A 20,023-nucleotide genomic window follows, 5' to 3' on the forward strand; every position below is an offset into this window, starting at 1 on the left:
TTAACTGTAGAGTGTGTTGGGGCCTTTCCTAGACCTGGCCTGAAGTTGTAGGTACAGACAGCTGTACTGCTTGTGAAGGTTGCTGGTTTGGTTTTTTTTCTACACACATAAATGCAATCTGTAAGCCACACAACATACTCATGGGTTACTGAGAGTGGAATAGGCTGGAGAGCTTTGAGCTTTGCCACCTGATAAGTGTTTGTGGGTAAGGGGGAGCAGAAGCGATTGCATCATTTATGTAGCAGTAGCTGCAGTTCTCAGTAATGGAGTTCCCTCTGGGAAAAAAAGCATGCCTATCTTTTCTAATTCTTTTTTTTTTCCCGTTTTCAAATTGGTGTTTTGCATGTGCCCACGGTAACTGAGTTATTTTCCTCTTTGGCTGTGCTGAAGGCTGGTTTCCATGTTGCAGTGTTGCCCTGCTTGTTTAGAACTCTCCGATGGGCTCCACAGGAGAAGTGCCCGAGCATATCCAGAAATTTAACTTGACTCTCCCGCTCCGTCGGATGGAGCTCTGTTTCCACAGAGACCAAAGCTTGTGTGTTTCAAGGAAGTTATTTTTAGGAGCTGCTGTTTAGCTGGTGGAAAGACTTTCTTCCTTAATAGGCGGGCAGATTGTAACCAGATTCCTCTTTTTCCAGAGTATCTTTTGCTTTTTTTCTGTCACATTCTTTCCATTTTTCTCTGTCGCTCAGTTATCCTTTCGTGTCTGCCTTCTCACCCATGTCTGCTCTTCCTCTCTTCTCTTTCACTTTCTGTATCCCTGTTCCTGTTGTGCAAGGATCTAATACCACAAGGAAGTTTGCAGAGAGCGAGGGAGGGACCCAGCCTTTGCTTTAAGCATGTTGTATTTTAAAGATAAAATCCCCAGGTCGGTTTGTACCCCAGCTGAGCGGTGCTTGCTGAGTCACCGGCTGGGCAGCGTTTGGGAGGACACAGAGGATCGTGGAGCCAAGCCATGGCCCTCAGCTCTGAGGACCTTGCACAGGTCAATTATTCATGGCCCTCATGAGTTGTCCTGTGTCCTTTGGCCTCGCGATAAATAAATTTTACTTGTAGCTGTTTCTGCTGATGTTTGCAGTAAGCTTAGTGTCTCACTTGTTGATTGATGGCCTAATGGTGAAGGGCTTAAAAAGATAAATCTGTTACAGTAACTTGTCTATCTTGGAAAGTTAGCCTGTCCTTAAATAAAACAGTCCCAGAGATTCTTTTAGTTGTCAGTCAGTAGGAATACAAAAATAGAAAAGACATTTATGTAATGGTAGGCTAAGAGTGCGCTAACTCAGTGTCCTTTTATGATTATTTCATTTGTCAAAGTTGTCACGTTGACTTTCTATGGAGTTAGATACTGAATAGTTGTAGCATTTATTTAATGATGAAGGGCTACTTTAAGTTTAGAGATCTCTGGGTTTTTTAATGATTCTGTAGACTGTATCTGACTTTAACTGGCATACTAAGAAACTGAGATTTTTCAAACAAAATAACATCAAAAGGAGTGAATCCAAAGCAGATGAATGTTGAAGAAAATTGCTATACTTAGGCAATTGTATGTGTTGAATTCTCTTGCCACCCTATGCTGTCCTGTTACCCTGTGATTCCCATTCAAACATCTGTTTCCATATTCTGCTTGTAGTGTAAACCTTTTAGAAAGGGAACTTCATGCTTGTCACGGCCCTGGAGTTCAGATGGTATTGCAAAACCTACCAGCATTAATATATCATTCCATCTCCACTGAAGTGCCATGCAGAAGATCTTGTTTCAGTCCTGTTTTCTTGTATTCCCTGATGTTGATGCATTTCTGCCTGTTTTTAATACGATGTAACAGCTGGTCCATCAGCAGATTGGATGCCTGTGCTGCCTTCGGAGCTGCATGCCTGCAGCCCTCCCCACCCAGCACAGGGAACGAAGCCTGTGAGGACAAGACTTTGCTCCAAGATCTGATAACTGAGTCAACTGTGCTCCTCTGTGTGCTGGACTATATCTGACACTAAGGGAGGGGAAATAAATCTGCTAGAAGAGCTTCACAAGATCTCTTTAAGAACATCAGGCCGTGTCTGTGGTGATAGACCACCAGTGTGAGCTGCTGCTTGGTTACCAAGAGGATAAAATTTTACTCCAGGGAGATATTTTTATACAGTTGCTTATTCATATTATGGTAGATGCCAAAAGCACCCTTATGCTCAACAGTATAGAAATACTAAGAAAAATTCAGTTTCACAGAGGCTACAATCCAGTCTAGTTATACTTCATCATAAAACGAGGCAATCTTGACAGCCTGTAATTGCATGATTAGTACTGGATTATTCTTCTATTGTAATTGTAATTTTAATTATTAATTGGTTATTCTTCCATTGTAATTTTTCTCTTCTGCACATACTAAATCAACCATTTCATGCTTGAAAGCTGAGTACTCTCCAGGCCTGACCATACACCTTGCAAACAGCTTTGCAAGGAAATCGAAACCTTCTAGAGACAAAGGGGGTATGGCCTAAACTGTAGGGTTTGATTTTAATTGTCAGTGACAGCAGGACTGTTGACAGTGTAGACAGGCAAAAAGACATGTTCTGCACAAATTTATTTTCTCCTAGAAATGCATTCTCTTCTGCACTTGATTATTCTTTATACAGCTTGCAGTAGGAAGTGGAGTTACAGATAAAAATCTTCTGGGTAAATATTTTATAATTGAGTAACAGCTTTGATTTGCAGCTTTTCTAACAAGTTGTGGTGGCCAAATGCTCTTCACTTCTTCCTATCCACTGTCACCTCCTCCTGTGCCCCTTCCAAATTCCTGTCTATTTTGCATACTTCAAGTGAAAACTTAGTCTCATCCTCAAGTTTTTTTGCAGTATGAAACAGCACACAGGCTAGGACAGTATTACAGACTAAACAGGAATATCAGGGAGCCATCCAAGACTCCCTGTGAACCCTGGATTTTATGGAGTGATGTATCTTTGTAGTTACAAAATAAACTTGACACATTTTAAACTGGAAAAGAAAAATGAGGAATAACTTATACTAATCAGAAATTGGAAAAATTAACAGACCTGTCTTTGCTGTCTTCAACTACACTAACAAGGCAGTTTTGACTTTTTGTTCCAACTGCATGGAAGGAAAGGTGGGCAGAGGAGTAACTATCGTGTTTAATGGTGGAAAAGGTCTTTAGCACCTTGGATATCCAGCTGAAATTCCTGAGAGTGACTCTGGATAGGGGGAAGGTCTGATTTGCTGTGCTGTGGAGTGAAAAACAAGAGCTGTTGATAAAGAAGGTGAAGATTAAGGAACAAATTGACATTCCTTCTTTGAGGACAGTTCTCTTTAACCTTTGTAATATTTTGATTATTTACTTTAATGGACTGCTTTAAAATTTAGATGTATAAGTTCATGTCTCCTAGAAACAGATTTTAAAGGCTACGGAGGAAAGGGGGGATGCTCCTAATTTTAGTTTCTTTGGTTTGGTTTTTGCTTCTGTGATGTGAAATGTGTTGTGTTTTGGCTTTTTTTTTTTTTCTTTTTTTCAAAGGGATCTTTCTTTTCTCTACAGGTATGGTGTTAGTCCTGAGAACATCATCCTGTACGGTCAGAGTATTGGTACTGTCCCTACAGTAGACCTGGCATCTCGGTACGAGTGTGCAGCAGTAATCCTTCATTCTCCCTTGATGTCTGGATTACGGGTAGCTTTTCCTGACACTAGGAAAACCTATTGCTTTGATGCTTTTCCAAGGTACGTATAAATGCTGCAAAGATGGTTGTTCTATACTCAGCATGCTCTTTAGGTGTTTAAAAGGGACTAGTATGCAAATAGATACCAAGACTTGCATTTGTTGCTCCCTGCTGGGGGTCGTGTAAGATCCCGATGTTTGTGACCAAAGCAAAGTAAGTCGATGTCCCTGTTTTGGAAGATTTTGAGATTGTTTTAAGAAGCTCTTGAATATTTTACATACAGAAAACTATATACAACTGGTTTTAGGATAAAACAGTTGCTTTTATAGCGTGATGCTTCATTGGAAAAGCAATTGCAGCAGACCTAAATTAGAGTATCCAAATATTTGGGAATAGTAGAGGTCCTGAGAACAGCAGATATTCCAGGAATCTTTAAGAACTCAGTTTAAATTATGGGAGAATATGAGAGGGGAATCTAGTCTCTCTGTAGCAGGGCATATAGACCTGGGGGCGAGGAGGGGAGGCACAGATAAAAACCTTGGTGGTCCATGGAAGGGAGAAGACAAAACAGACACTGAAGTCTTGTGCAATACTTGGCTTTGCTTCAGGTCATGCTTGCAATAAGTCTAGTAAGGGATATTTATAGCATTTCTTATGTTTGTTTTATCTTGGTTACAACAGATCAAAATTAGAAGGTGGAGGAGGCCGTAGGTACAAATCTCTAGCCAGAAGAGCTGGAGGGAATGGTGACCAAGTCATAGTGGCTCTCACAGTGTCCATGTCCAGTCCCCATGTTTAGAATTCTTCCAAACAGGTTATTAATTAAGTAATTAAATTGTTGGAGGTGCAGACACAATTTGAAGCACTTATACTCCAACTCATTCATCATCCTTAAACCTGAAATCCAATATTTACAAATGCTGCTGCAGGAGCAGGAAAAAACAAAGCCTTAAAAATAGCTCTGATTACAGAAGTAACAGTGATTAGCTGTTACCAGCCAAATCAAATAACAGTTTTAAAAAGAAAAAGTGGAAGGGGAAACAGTGACAACAGATGTACTGTAGCACTTGAGTATTTTGTTCTTGCCCTACTGAGCTTTTCATTGCCGTCAGTCTGACTTCCCTGGTACTGGGAGCAGTGAAAATAAACAGCAGTGCACTTTATGAATGTGTGCAGCTCAACTGTCTGTCTTCACGGTGGGAAGCAAAATAGTTCTGTGTGCACCTACAGTGAATTGCTATTATGTGCATTTTATGTTGGGACTCTGTGAGAGTTTGGTCTCTGTAGATTTTTCTAGCTGCAGAGTCGTGTGGCTGAGAATACTAAGTAAGGGTAATGTGCAGTTTAAATACTGCTTTATGAGTCGCTGAGTTGGCAATGGGACGCCTTCCAATTTTCTGCAAAATACAAATATTATCTGGCTTAATGGTCTGTGAATATATGTGAAAAAAAATAGTTTCATTATCTGAATACTGAAGTGAAAGGGGTTTCTTACAATTGAGAACTTAGTATCTAGCCATGAAAATTATGCATAAATATCTCTGTAGCTGTATGTAGCTGATACATCTGTCACATTGTGGAACTTCGGGATAGACCTTTTCCATGGGCTTAAAACTTCAGTTTATATAGCATGTTGAATATAAAATATTTGCAATTTACATTTAGCTATGATATTAATTTGGGGATGAAAATTATGGGGAAAACTAAAATCTGCGTTATTCTGAGGCCTCTCTTATGTTGGAATTTTTTCCTGTATGCAGCATGATTGCACACAACTCAAGTTCCAGACAGGAAAAGCGAAATAGGCTACATTTTAAATAGCACCTTAAATTACTTGAATCCTGCTTTTTTATTTTTTTTTTGAGAAGTATTGAGACAGGCAGAAATGTGTTTACACTCAGATGTTTACTGGAATACCAATGACGGTTCTCTAGAATACTGAATGCTGAGGTTTGTATGCGTGACGCTTAGTGCTTCAGTTTACATCTTAGGTTTTAGGTAACTTTATAGTTTCATAAAGCTTCTCTGAACCTGTTTTTAAGTCAGCATATGCTGGCATCTGTAATTTTTAAATAATTTTAAGCAGTCTTGATCGTGTTGTAAAATCAACAGTCCTGCCAGAATTGGATGCCTCCATGTTCTTCAGGAACAGGAAAATCCAAACACCTTTTATTAGGTAGGATAAAGAAGTAGACTTGTCCTTCTGTCAAATCAAATATTACCAATATTCATTTTTCCACCCACTTTAGCTGAATCTGCCTAATTTGGGGGTTCAAAGAAGAGGTTCAAGCCTCATGAGCCAAGGCTTTGTTTGTTTGTTTTTTTAAAATGAAATCTTATGACTGGAATGTAGTTAATTAGGTCCTAAGCTGTTAAATTGGACAGTGATAATGTGTAATATGAAGAGTCCACATTTGCAGCATGTCCCATGGAATCTCACTTGCCTCACAGTGTTTTTTGTAATAGATACACCCTCTGTTTTGGTGGGGGCTTTTTGGTGCCAAACCTTATTTGCATGCTGCCCATTCAAACTTCGTGTTGGTAGCACTGGTGGGATGGTGGTGATGGCAGTGCAGGCTCCTGTTTACACGTGTATTTTGGGAATGAGCCTTGTCCCATATCAGTTTTGCACAACTCCAACGATTTGCAGCCATTTGAAAACATGCAGTGGTAACTGGATGTATCAATCATTTAATAATATGAAACTTAAAGCCCCGAACTGAGCTGTGTTTCCTTTTCCTTCCCCCAGCATTGACAAGATCTCTAAAGTGACCTCTCCTGTGCTGGTCATCCACGGTACCGAAGACGAGGTGATCGATTTCTCGCACGGCCTGGCCATGTACGAGCGGTGTCCGCGAGCCGTAGAGCCCCTCTGGGTGGAAGGGGCTGGGCATAATGACATAGAGCTTTATGCACAGTACTTAGAGAGACTAAAACAGTTCATATCTCACGAACTCCCCAACTCCTGAAGAAGCCTACCTGATTTTACCTCAGTTACTGTGAACGGAAGAAATTACCTGGTTTTGCACATGCTTTAACTGGATAGCTGTAATAGCTTTATACTATGAAGAAATGCCCTGCCTTGAGGGTGTTCTAATCAAACATCTGATGAAATTTGTCTTTTATATCTGGAAATGATTCTACTAATGCACACAAATATGGTCAACTACTGTAATTCCAACAATTTTTAGCTTCGTTGCCCTGAAGGAAGTGGGAATCCTAGCTGCTTATGGGGACACTTTTTACCTAGTGCTGTATTAATCGAAGATCAGTTTTCTCTGTCTCACTTCAGATCATTTATAATTCTGTCCTACAAAGACTTTTTCCCCCAGTGTTCTCAGTGTGGAGAACACAACTGTTATGAGCTACAGCTTGTTCTGAACAATCATGGGTTCAATCTAAGGGAGTACTTTCTCTGTGAAGTTTCTAGCTGTGGTATTGTAACTGGAAAGTTATTGTGATGAAGTTCCCCCTCCTCCCTTCTAGTGTTCTTTTGTTAACTTACTGATCTTCCCAAGTAAATTATTTAAATATACTTTTACCTGAAAATAAACAAACTACTATATGGGGCTAAACTCTGTAACGACCTCTCCATTACTTGTATAAGCATAACTGGAATATTCTTAAAGGATCTAGGGACAAAATTGCTTTTGTTTAAAAATAAGTGTGTAAATTTACTATTAGAAAACTCATTTTAATATTCAGATTGTCTGAATAATAGCCATAACAGACATTTCCTTCTGTAAAGCATTCCTGTAGACTTTTTAAAAGTACTGTACATATTTGAATTTACATTGTGCATAGATTCTTAATTGGTAGTTTTAATTTAAGTCTAGTTACAATAAACTGCAAAATTCTGGTTTGTATATGATTGAATACATTTTGTTAAAATATGTTTTTATCCCTATATTATTTTGCTATTAAAGTTTTATAAAGTTTCCAGGACAAAAAAAAAAAAAATTTACACATTTATGTTTTGATGAATTATGTAACTAAATTTTCATTGAGCTGATCTTTTTAGTTTAGAAGTAATTTGATTCTTTGACACTGGAATCGCACAGATTATGCATCAGAAATGCAAAACACTTAAAAATTGTTACACTGCTAGCATAGGTCTAATTTTTCCAAATTTAAAGGCCTTAAATGTACTGTAAGCCTCAGATTGTTGTATAAATTGATCGCGATTGATTGCAGTTCGTGTCCTGTTGCTGCAATGCAACACAGTGATTGTAATGGAATAAAGGATGCATGGATTAGAGCTTGCTCAAGTTTTGAATCTTATTTGGTGCATAGTTTTCATACACAAGGGAAGTATAAATACAGATTTCTTGATAGAGCAACCTGGGTATGTAAATCAGTTGTAAAAGAGATTATGTTTAAATGGTGTTCAGCTGGTTTTAAGTAATGAAAAATCATGATTTGTTGCCTGGAAGAAATGTTTGAACACAGTTGTTATGAATCCTTATAATAGGCCTGCAGTTAATTTTCAGCACTGCAAGCGTGTATTGTCTTTGATTATTGCCTTGGCCCTATTTCTGCAAAAGGAGAAAAACTGGTATTTTCACTTACAGTGGAGGGAAATGAGGACATGCATCCAGCTCCACACCATCTGGGTCCTTAGGCTCTGGATTTGTGCATCTGTGTTGTCTAGTTGGGGAGTTTTAAATGTCCCAGGCAGCAGGGCCCCTAGCTGTTGTCTTGGTGACTCTTCCAACCAAAACTGGCAAGTTTTGCCTATTCATCACCTCAAGCTCACCACTTCCCTCCTGTATTTTAAATAAATGTTCAGATACATGTTTGATTTTATATCATATTTATTGTACTTTCATAAATCCACAGTGGGTTTTTTTTCAGTGCGTGCTTCCTGAGACTACAGCCCTGGGAGACAAAGCTGCTGTCTGTGGTACAGGTAGTCAAGGTAACTTTGAGTCAGCCTGTCAATGTAGTGACTTGGGGGATTTTTGCCTAATTGGGCACTGGTTTTTTTCATACCCAGGTTGAACTTTGTGTTGCTCTGAAACTTTAGCCTGCAATGTTTCTTGTCCTTATGACCCCTTATAGCTACCCTTTTATTTAATACAAACTTGTACGTTTAACCTTTTCCCTATAAATTGATTTCTTTGATTACTACTTTTTCAACACCTGCAGTCATTTTGTGACTTGTCTTTGCAGTTGCTTTGCATTTTGTCAGTATTCCTCTGTTAATGAGAGCCCCAGATCCGAATTCAGCATTATTGTATGTGTCCTGTGGTCTCTGCACAAGCAGCCTGAGTTCACAGTGTTCTGGATGAACATGAATTTCCACTTGGACTATCTTTTATTTGCCTGAATTCCTGCTTAACTAATTCTCAGAGGTGCCTCGCTAATCTGGTTTCTGCATTGTCTGTTTTGCTTTGTGAAGTTAATCTGCATTTAAGTAACACAGATGTTTTGCTCTTAATTAAAATGTTAATGACCTATCATTGATCCACTGGTATGGATCTTCTTACCACTATTTTAATTCAGTGATTTGTTTACCTGTTTGGTCCCTTAAATAATATTCCTTGTAGCCTGGTTCTCATCCAATAGTTGTTCAATTAATTCTGATTTTTTTATAATTTTCTGACATACGCTATACACAAAATAAATCCTGATAGTGAGCTGCTTTATATTGTAAACTTGTATCAAAGCATCACTTTCAGGCATTTCAGAACACTACTGGTCAACCTTAGAACTATTAGTTGAATAAATGTGGCCAAGTCATGAAGCTGCAGTTAATCCGTGACAGTGGATTTCAGGTCTTCATTTTTTTTTAAAGAAAAAAGGGTTAGAACAGAGTTTTTAAATGATGGGAGAGGAGATAATGTGAGGTTATGAAAAACAAATTTTGGGCTAAAAAAAAAAATAGTCTGTTCCAGCAAACTGCTAACACTCTGTCATTTAAATGTATAATATGGGCCTTTACAAGAACTTGTTATGCATATTTTAGAGCTATCAAGGTGTCACTGTAAAAATGGCTCTGTGTGCCTGGATAAATTATGCAACGGGTCTTCCAAGGGTGTGAGCGATCACTAACATTTTATTGTTGATGGGGATGCTCTGTCCATTTTTCCTGTGTGACTGACCATTTGTGTTCATGTAGTACAGCCACTGATGAGGTGTGGCTTGTTCGCAGGAAGGTAAGGTCTGGGACATCTGTTTACTATCAGTAGTTGTCTAACGCTTGCACTTTGAAAAAGCCAGAGAAGAATATTTGTTACAACTTCAAAGGTGGCATTTTCCAAGGAGTCTGATATGTATCCTTTTAAAATTTATGTAACTGTTATAAATTTAACTTGTACTCACATGGAGGCCTGTTACCTGTGTTGCCTCTGCCGCGTTTTTGTTCCTCGTTCTTCCATGTCATTCCTGTAACTTGTGCTCTGCTCGGGGCACTGGCCCTTTAGCTCTAAATACCCAAACCTGTATTTATGCTTGGCATTGTACACATCTTCTATAAACTCTGTATTGTATTTGCTTTTTCTAAATGGTGCTAAACATAGAAATAGAGACCCAATGTACCTGCTTCCTCTGGTTATTCGTTCAGCCGTAAACCTTGATAGTTCTCATTTGGAAAATGTTTTCTCCCTTAGGTCTGTTCTCGTGAATGCAAACTGATGATCTGGTTTAAGCCCATTTAACTTATTTCTCTATATCCTTTTTTGTGGAGTTCTCCAGCTATTTCAGCTCTGAAATTTCTTGTGTGGCAAATGCAGTCACTTGTACTCCAGCGCTGGGTAAGGGTAAGGGGCCTCTTTGATGGTGGGCACTCTGCTGTTGAGAATGAGGTCAGGCACAGAAACTACCTGTGGAGCCTGTATTGCTTTCCAAGTCCAGTGGTAGTTCTTAGATCAGATGGGTGTGAATTTCAAAGTGAGAGGTTGAATTTGGGTCTCATAACTTTGCCACAACAGTAAAAAGCAGGAGCTGGTCCTTGCAGTGGGAGAGGAAGCACTGCTCCTTTGACTCTGCCTCTGTCGATGTCTGGTTTTGAAGCTGGGTTTCTGCAGTAACTAAGCTAAGTCAGCAGAAAGTGTTAGGGAGACATGCCTGCTATCTTTAAAAAAAAGAAAAGAACCCCCAAGAAGATCCATACACCATTAGTATGTCAGTTATAAATTGCCTGCTGTTTTCTGTACGGGTAAAGGTGCTCTGCTTTCCTTAGGGCCCGGCGGTGCGGGGCTGCGAGCGCAGCACGTCGCTTTCCAAAGTAGAATTCCGGGCTGGCTGTACCTGGGCGCTGCTGAGCGCGGCTGTGTTCGCTTCTCCCGCTCCGCCTGGGACGGAGCTGCACTTCCCTCGCTCGCGGAGGCCGGAGCATCCCCGCTCCCCTGGGCCGTGCCAGCGGCGGCTCGGGACAGAACCGACCCTTGTGTCCGGCGGGGGAATCCCTCCGGGGAAATCCAGCCTCCGTCCGCCTGTCTCCGTGCCGAGGGGCAGCCGGGCTGCGCTCCGTCCCTCCCCGCGGGGCTGCCCGGGGTGGCCGCGGCCATGCCGCCAGGTACGAGGGCGGGCGGGGGGCGCCGGGCTGGGAGGGGGCTCTGCGGGACACCCCCGAGGAGCTCCAGGGCCGCCCGGCTGCTGCTGCTCCTGGTGATCATGGTGATGGTGATGGGCGCCCGGCCCGGGGCTCAGGCGACGAGCAGACACGGTGAGTGACGACCCGGGGACGGGCGGTGCTGCCGGGGGAGGCGGTGCTGCAGCCCCAGGGGCAGAACCTTCCTCGGGGCTGGGGCCCGGCTGCCAGCTCGGGCTGCCCGGGCTGTGGCTGCTCCGGGAGAGGAGAAGGCGCAGGGCTGCTGGAACTGACCCTTTCTTTGTCTGGAGAACCAGCGGAAAGGACACAACACACCTCTGGATCCCACTTTGACTTCAGGACAAACATAGGTGGCTCGGTTTGACTGTGGCTTTGGAGGTGACTGCAAGCAGTGGGTCCTTCATTTATTTTTTCCTTTAGTCTCTTAGGCCTTTTTTAGTTTAAGGGCTGCCTCTGAAGACAGGACATCGATCCAAAGTTTGGTTTATTCTAAATAACGTTTTGCAAAGCAGTTTGCTCTGGAAGCTTTGCAGACCTGCTTAAAGATTTAACATTGCTTACATTCCAAGTCACTCGGCTGCAGCGGTGCCATTAGGTGCACTTAGGAATGCTTTGGATCTGCCCCCAGACCGTTTCCCTTTGGCTCAGACCAGCACCAGTGGGATGGCAGCGGTGCCTGCCAGCTTCCTCTGCATGAACCATCAGCCCTCCAACACGTCTGCCCAGGAGGATGGGTAATGTGGACTCCACTTTACTGGGGTCCTCCTGGAGCTGGGTCCTCTTTCCACTCTCCTTGGGAATTCCTCCCAGGGATGTCACACAAGCAGTTCACCTCCTTCCACATCAGCCCATCGCCAAACTAAACGGAAGAGCTCATTGATCTGTCAGGGGTCTTATGAAAAGGGCTCTTGCAATGCCTGTCGATTGCTCTGAATGAAAGATGCCATAAAGGTGCAAAATGCTGCTTTTGTTATGACGTGTTCCCGAGTTACCCGCTGCCATCTAGTCCCACCAGTCATATTTTACAGTTTCTAAGTAATGCAATGTTATATTTCAGGGATGATCCGGTCTGTCCAGCCAGAGCATTTGGATTAAATTCAGGGATGAATTACAGCCATAAATGGGCATTTTGATATGTGAAATTCCAACATAATAGTAGAATACTTAACTAATACTTAGTTAATACTTAACTAATACAATATGCAAGCAATCCCTTGGACCCTAAGTCACAACTTTAATCTTAAATCAAACAAAAATCAACAAACCTGAAGCTTGTCAAACATGCTGGGCTGGGATGCCCCTGTCGGAAATAGAAGAACAGTCTTAAAAATCCTGTTCTCTGCTTGGAAATGAAAGGAAAGGCTGCAGGAACATTCCAGGGCTCCCAGGACATGACCTCCAGCCTTTAGCAGGATGCTGTTACACTAAAACATTCAGCATGTTGAATGGCAACATGCCATTGAGTTTTGGGTTCCTTGTCCCTTTTAATTATCGGAGCTTTCTTGTGTGTTTGCAGCCCTACTTATCATGAAGTCCCAACCTACTTATATTGCATGTAATTGTTTTATTGATTAATTCTCAGAGTGTAAATTGAACCTTTGGGCTCAGCCTGGAGAAAGGAGAGGTGGGTAGGGGCACTGCCTTAGAAGAAAGTTTGTGCTTCAGAGAGTGACAATTCTCCCTTATCAGTACCTTCTTACAGCAGGATGAAGCTACTGTGGCCTTTGAGCAGCTACAGCTTAACCTTGTTACACTGAGATATTGGCTTTAATCAGCAGGCAGAGACCAGAGAGGGCACCTAGAAAGCAAAACTGAGCTTTTATCTGTTAGATATCTATATCTGTTAGAAAGTTAGACTGTGCTGGAGCCTGGGGCTGGACCCAAAATGCAAATGGCTCAGTGGGAGTGTAAAAGTTACCTTTCTTAGGCAACTATGAAAAAGGTTTTTACAGTCTTTATTAAGAATCATTATTTTTCTTAACGTTTTCCAGCAAAATTTATATGGAGTAGTACGTACTCTTTTGGTGATGAGGGTTTTTTTAGGAATCTGTATACTCTGGCGTGTATGTATGAATAACTGAGATAGTTTTCCTGAGCATTACAGAAAACAATAGTTTAAATTAAAAATTGCAGATGATCATTGTTATGTTATAGTACCTATAAACAGAAGTATTTCAAATCTATTGATTTGGCCTGTTGAAACATTCAGTGTTTGTCAAAGTAGTGCAGTGACCCTCACTGTATCCAGGGCTGCAGCAGAACATCCATAAATGCAGATATATAGATATATAGATATGCATATATTTTGAGGAAACAAACTGCCTGGGATTCTTTGCTTTTTATGTTTAATAGGTTTTACTGTATTTATGATTATTTCAGAACATGACTTGAATCCCAATAGTTCTTTGTGGGATATGGATTACAGAAGACTGTTGCACAGTAAGAAAAACCTTTCTGGGACCATGGCCTCTTACAAACCCTCCAGCTCCTTCAGAAGCAGCTCTCTCCTGAGTTACCATGGAAGGAAAAGTTTGCTTAGTCAGAACCTGAACCAGAAGCCACAAGAAAAGCAGTTGTCCTGTGATATGCTCCTTAAACTCTCCAGATACATTTTAATGGATATCTTTAGACCTAGCTTGGCCTGGAATCTCTTTCGGTTTCATAACTGTGATCGAGAAGTCAACCTTCCCAAACTTCGTATCAGCCCCCTCAAGGTGGCCCAGCACAAGGTGAAGCCGTTCCTGCTGCACAGGGTGCTCCGGCTCCTCGGGAACATGGGAGTGCTGTTTGAAGCTCAGCAGTCCAAGGCCTTCTCTCTGCTCAAGAAGCAAATGATTAAACCAAGGAAAACGCCGTTAAAGCCCGAAGAGGAGCAAAGTGGTAGGTACACAAGGAGGAGATGTGGGTTTGGTATCTCTTTCTGGTGCTGTCTGAGCGGAATCGCAGGGCCGGCCATCACTGGATGCAACCCAGTGGTCTGGTCTGTGCCAGGAGGCGCACTCGGCGCTCGGGCTGAGCAAAAGGCAGGACGCGAGGTGCTCATCCCTGGGCAGGAGGGGCGATAGGAGGGCGGGATCCTGCCGGGCTGCGGGAGGTGTTCCCGGCCCGCGGGCAGCGGCTGTGCAGGGGCGCCGCCTCCCGCCCGGCCGCGGCTCTGCAGGGACAGGTCGTGTTCGCCCCGCGGGAGAGCGGGGCCCGTGTCCGTGTCCGTGTCCGTGGGGGGCTCCGGGCACGCAGGTTTGGTGGCTGAGCTGGCGCTGAGCGCACCAGCCCCACCCCCCCCACGGCCGGAGTTCATCCTGCGGCGCCTCCAGTTCTCTGCTCCGTGGGAACGGGGTGTTGCTCAGGGGATGCTGCCTCCGCTTCTCCTTCCTTTCTCGGAGCAGTAAGGAGGAAACAGGAAACTGCCCAGCGAGGGAGTGTGCCCGGGAAAAAATCGCTTACAGAGGAGGAACCATCCTCCCTGGAGTGCCCGGGAAAACCGCTTTCAGAGAAGGAACCTCCCCGCATTCCTGTGCGAGAGCTGAATCCCTGGGCGGGGGTGTCTGTGCCTTGGGAGTCGATTCCGTCAGGCGACTCATTCAGAGCAGCTTAGTTCTCTGCCCTTGCCTTAACATGAAGGTTCTCAGCCATCGATATTTGTTATTGAACGTTACAGCTGTGTTTGTAGGCAGAGCATCACAGTCATTGCAACGTGCCAAGACACAGGACAGTCGAGGTTGTCTTGTTCCTGGCAGCCCGTTACAGAAAATGATCCGGTTTTTTTGTTAGAAAGGTGAACTACAGTTTATAACTCACTATAGCACTCGGAGGAGGGGTTGGGTTGGTTATTTTTGTGAGGAAGAGTTACACTGGGCGTGTGTTGGAGGCAGTGAGTATTAGTCATGATTTCTCACTTGCAGGTGTGAGGATGTTCAGGAATGTTCTCATGCTGTGGATGCATCCTGTAATGGAGTGCTGTGGTATAAGCTTCAACACAGTGCTGCTGCAAAACAGAAATCAATGTGGAAAATGAAATTTGGAAAAGAGTGAAAGGAAAAGAGTTTACCTCTCGAGCACCAACCTACAGATAGTAATGGGTGCTTCTGTGTTTATCTTAAAAAGAGATAGGAATCTTTAGGAAACAGGGTAATACATCCAGTCTCATTTAGTCTGCAATTTTCTTCCTCAGGCCAGTGAAAACTTAATGTGGGGTGAAATGGCACTGAAATCATTCACCTGAGAGTAGTTCTTTCAGAAAAAGAATCAACCCAGTCTATTTCTGTGGATTCTGAGGCTACAGAGGAAAAACAGTTTTGAATTATGTAAACAGCGCTCACACCTCAAAAATTTTGGTTTCTTGTTCAGGGAAAAGTCCCAGGTAAGCAGGAGTGACTTTGGCTTTGTTGATTGTTCCATGAGGCCTGCAAAAAGCTTAGCATTAACCGAAGCCTGGCTTATATTTACCTCCACTATTACTGCGTTAGATTAATCATTGTTGCCTTTTATTTAGATTGCAAGCCCGTGAAATCTTTTGCATGAAGTAAATATTTTAAATAGCAATGTATGAGGTTTCTAGGGCCCTAGCAGGTGTGAAATAGAGGTTCAGGTCCTCTTCCACCTCAAATTTTGAACTTCTAGAACCATTGAATTCAGAGAATTTAGTGTGTTTTAAGACAAAATACTCCTATATGTCTCGTATTGCCTGAAATTTCCACCAGTAGATAAATCTTTCTCAAAAAAAATTACTATTTCTGGTAGCAGCTCTGCTTTCCCATGACCTGCATTCATATGTGTCATATTCAGATAAGGAGGAGGCACAACGCTGACTAATGCTGCTTTTTTGGAAGGAAAATGACAAAAGCTATTTGAGACAGGAATAGAAGTGCCAGCACTAAATGACAGATGAACAGCCGGTAGCAAAGGTGGCAGCTCTAACGTTTCCCAGTATTTATGGAGTACTGAAACAAGGGAGTGTTATCGGGATTTGTTTCTCTGGGCTGGATGCTTATCTTCAGATTCAGCAATTCTCTGGGTCCCAGGACCAGGTGTAAGAGAGTGGATGGGTTTTGTTTAGCATAAGTGAGTGCTGCTCCCTCTTCAGAGCTGCTGTCTGGAGCGTGGGGCATGGCTGTGCCCCACACCCACCCTCCTGCTTCCAGTCTGTTCCTATATTTTGTCTGACAGCACTTGCTCCTTATTAACATGACTATAGTCTCTTTGTGCCCTCTGTCAGAAGAAATCCTGCACCAGAATAAATTTCAGAGGTGACAGATTGGAACAGTTTGACCAGATGATGGCACACAAATGTCTCAGAGACCGACAGCACCTGTGGCTCTGCACTTCTTTGGCTTTGGCCTTGGGCAGGAGCAGTGGCTGGCACAGTTGCCTGCCCAGTTCCAGCTTGTCCTCTCTGGATGTTGTGTTGTGGAGTGGAGATGAGGGATTACAACTCTGGGAGAGAGAAGGCAGTGGCTGCAGTAAAGCAGGGACCTGTATTTATGTGCCACTCAGAAGCTCAGTTGTGCTGTATTTTAGAGCCTATAAAAAAATGTGGTGTTCTGGTACATGGAAAACAAACCAGCGTGTGATGGTCAGTGAGAGATGTGAGAGGTGTGATGATGTGACTGACAGTGCCATGTTCTTTGAGACTGGAGCCTGCAAAGCCAGGAAGGCAGCCCCAGGCCAGGGGGTTAAAAGCATATGGTTTTCTCTGAGGCTGTGTCTTGTCAGAGCATCTTCTAAGCCTTTTCCTCTCACTGCAGACTGACTACAGGTTGATTTGGAAGATGATGGGAGGTGAAGTGGCAGATACCTCTCTGCTCACCCACTGTCAGGGGAGCTTTTGCAGCTGCTGGGTTACAGTGTTGTCCATAGATCTGCCAGACACAGGACAGCACAGGGCAAAACACCCCCACGGGAAGGTGCCAGAGGTGTCAGCTGCCCCTCAAGAAGGGCCGAGGCATGCCAAGCTCCGGTAAGCACTTCGGGGTCTGGGGCTAGAGCCCCCTCAGCCCTTGGGAAGGCAGCTGGCACTCAGAAACACGCTTTGCACGGGGCTGTTAAGCACAGCTGAGTGCTCTGTGGGTCTGCACAGACCCCCCGAGGCCGCTCCCCATCACCCCTGGGAGCTCGGCGAGGAGCCCGCAGCCCCCGGGGCTCGTAGCTGGGGAAGACCTTTCCTGCTGGCAGCGGGGCTCCTCCCGGTCCCGGGCATCAGGGCGCCGGTCGCAGATATACGTCCAGGCTGGAGGGATCGTCCCCGGCTGGGAGGAGCCAGCGGCTCCGCCGCTGTAAACAGTGCGGGCACCGCCAGCGGTTGGGAGATGGATATAAATAGGGAGGCGGAGGGGAGGCAGCCGGAGCGGCAGAGCGGGAGCTGCCTGCGCCTGCCTGCCCTTGCCCTGCCTGCCCCGCTGGGTGCCCGGCAGCCCGGGCCGGCAGCTCCGAGAGGCGTCGGGCAGAGTCCGCGGTCGGCGCTGCCGGGACGCTCCAGGTAAGCGTCTGCAGCGAAGTTTGGAACGCGCCAGTGCCGCTCGTCGATCCGCCGCTGGGTTTGCTCCGCGCCGGCTCCCTCTGTCCGCGCTGCTGTTCTGGTGCCTCGCCGTGTCCGGGGTTGTGTGGAGCGGGAAGGGGGGTTCTGCTTTCGTTCTTGCGACGTTAAGTGGAGGGGGGAAAAAAGGAAAAAAAACCCAAACAACAAAACCAAAACGCATCGAAAGCAATATGTGCCACTCGCCGGCTCCGTGCACAGCCGCGGCGCACGTGTTGCGGGCGGGCCCGGGATGCAGGTAGAGGATGCGGGACTGCCCGGGACGTGCCGAGCGCGGGGAGCCTCGGGGAGCCGTGGCTCCTCCTGCCCTTCACGCCGGACCCGGAGACGGTTCCGGTCCTGGTGCCGACGCGGGACGCGCCTTGGAGCAGCGAACGGCGGCAGCGCATCAGGTCGGTACCGCGCCCCTCCGCTCCCCTCCACCTCCCGACCCCGCCGCTGCCGCCGCCCGTCTCTTGCAGGGCCCTGCCCGGAGGCCGTCCCGCACCTCGTCCCGTGGCGACCCGGCTCCGACACCCGCCGCGCCGCCGTGGTGGGCCGGGGGGCGGCCCTGCGCCTCGAGAGCTCCGCCGCCTTCCACTCCCTCGTCATCCGCGACGGAGGTAAGGGGGGCCGCCGCCGCCCCGGAGCCCGCGTACCGCGGGGGGCAGCCCAGCCGTGCCCACCGGTGGGGGCACCTCCCGGCCCGGCTGTGCGCGCACCCAGCCCCGCTCCGCTCCCCTCGCCACGCAGGGATGCTCGTGTTCGCCGACCGCCCCCACGGGCCGCCCATCACCCTGCGGGCCCGCTACATCCTCATCCACGACGGCGGGGAGCTACACATCGGCTCGGAGCGCTGCCCCTATGGCTCGCGGGCCACCATCTCGCTGTACGGGCGAGCCTCCGAGGGGGCGACTGTGGAGGGCTTCGGGCAGAAGTTCGTGGGCGTGGGTCGCGGCGGCGTCCTGGAGCTGCACGGCCGACGGCCCCGCTCCTGGACCCTCCTGGACAAGACGCTGCACCCCGGCGGGCTCCGGCACGGCCCCTACTCCTCCGAGAGGAGGTGGGGCAGCCGCGGGCTCAACCTCCGCGTCCTGGACGGCGGCACGGCGCGGGTGCTGGCGGCGGGGCGCTTCGACACCCACCTGCGGCCGGGCGAGGGCCGGCGGCTGAGAGCCTTCCTGGCCCGGCAGCCCCCCGGCAGCGTGGTGGCGGCGGCCGTGGGGGACTCGGCCGCCCGCAGCCTCACGCCAGAGACGCGGCTGCTGCTGCGGGACCGCCTGGGCAGCAGGTTCATCGCCCGCCTGGGATACAGGTGAGGCGGGGGCGGGAGCAGAGGGGGGCGGGAGCGGAGCCACCATGGACAGCTCCGCGCGGGGCCGCGCTCCGCCGGGGGCTCGTCCCGACCGAGGGGCGGAGCGGGGCTCGGCAGGGCCCGCGGGCGGGGGCGGAGGGTACCCCGGGTAGGGGTGCGGCGGGCAACCCGTGCCAGAGGGAGGGAAGTCGTGTCGCTCTGCTTGCTCCCTCCTTCCTAAGATTTCTGCGGGGTGGAGGGTTCGGGATGTCACTGGTTTGCTCCTTCCCTGTCTCCTTCAGGCAGCCCTGGGCGCTGGTGGGGATCCTAGGAGGGGATCAGCTCTCCACAGCAGAAGATAAGCGGGAGTATCACGGGAATGGAAAAACGGGGTTAGCCATAGCCAAAAGAGATTTCCTCACCTACGACGGCACCCGTTTCACTGTTACTGCTTTCAGTGGGTGGATAAAAGGTTCGGTCTTCCCTGACAATTGCTTGTCTTCTGTTGCTTTGCTTTTTTCGGCTGCTGTGAATCTGAACAGTGAAATGATAATCATACCATAATCTTTGGCTCGCATGGACAGTGACCAAACTAACAGCAGTTCTCTCTCAAAGTAACATTTTATCTGCCCACAAAGAGATGGCACTGGCATAGTTAATGGCTAGAGCACTTTTATCATGCAGAGTTATCTAGACAAAAATTAAATTGGTATGCTCTTCAGTTAATTGCATGATTCTGTCATGTGCAACTGTAAAAATAATTGATTGCTTCATTTTTCAGGGGTGCCTCATAATGGATTTAAAGTGGAAGTGACCAAAGGTATAATTATTCATCTGGTGGATGAGGTTACAAGTTGGCTACCTGGTGACCGTATAGTCATTGCCAGTACAGACTATTCTATGCATCAGGCTGAAGAGTTTAATCTCCTTCCTTGTCCTGAATGTAAAAGTAATCAAGTGAAAATTGATGGTACGAAATATTTTTATCAAACTAATTGTTTGTAGT

General features: G+C 46.1%; 2 protein-coding genes across 2 annotated transcripts in view; both read left to right on the top strand.

Moving 5' to 3' along the window:
• Positions 1-7,920, top strand: part of ABHD17C (abhydrolase domain containing 17C) — a 28,927-nt gene extending 21,007 nt beyond the window's left edge. Inside the window, exons 2-3 of the mRNA XM_017805156.1 lie at positions 3,539-3,718; positions 6,407-7,920. Coding sequence (XP_017660645.1) covers positions 3,539-3,718; positions 6,407-6,626 — 400 coding nt within the window. The 3' untranslated portion in view covers positions 6,627-7,920. The remainder of the gene's footprint in view (positions 1-3,538; positions 3,719-6,406) is intronic.
• Positions 7,921-17,976: 10,056 nt separating this feature from the next.
• The window catches only part of LOC108492520 (transmembrane protein 2-like), a 47,191-nt gene continuing 45,144 nt past the window's right edge, over positions 17,977-20,023 (top strand). The window contains exons 1-4 of the mRNA XM_017804954.1: positions 17,977-18,346; positions 18,477-19,038; positions 19,320-19,489; positions 19,799-19,987. Coding sequence (XP_017660443.1) covers positions 17,977-18,346; positions 18,477-19,038; positions 19,320-19,489; positions 19,799-19,987 — 1,291 coding nt within the window. The remainder of the gene's footprint in view (positions 18,347-18,476; positions 19,039-19,319; positions 19,490-19,798; positions 19,988-20,023) is intronic.

Source organism: Lepidothrix coronata, unplaced genomic scaffold, assembly GCF_001604755.1.
Source record: "Lepidothrix coronata isolate B3197 unplaced genomic scaffold, Lepidothrix_coronata-1.0 Scaffold11, whole genome shotgun sequence".
Classification (NCBI taxonomy): domain Eukaryota; kingdom Metazoa; phylum Chordata; class Aves; order Passeriformes; family Pipridae; genus Lepidothrix; species Lepidothrix coronata.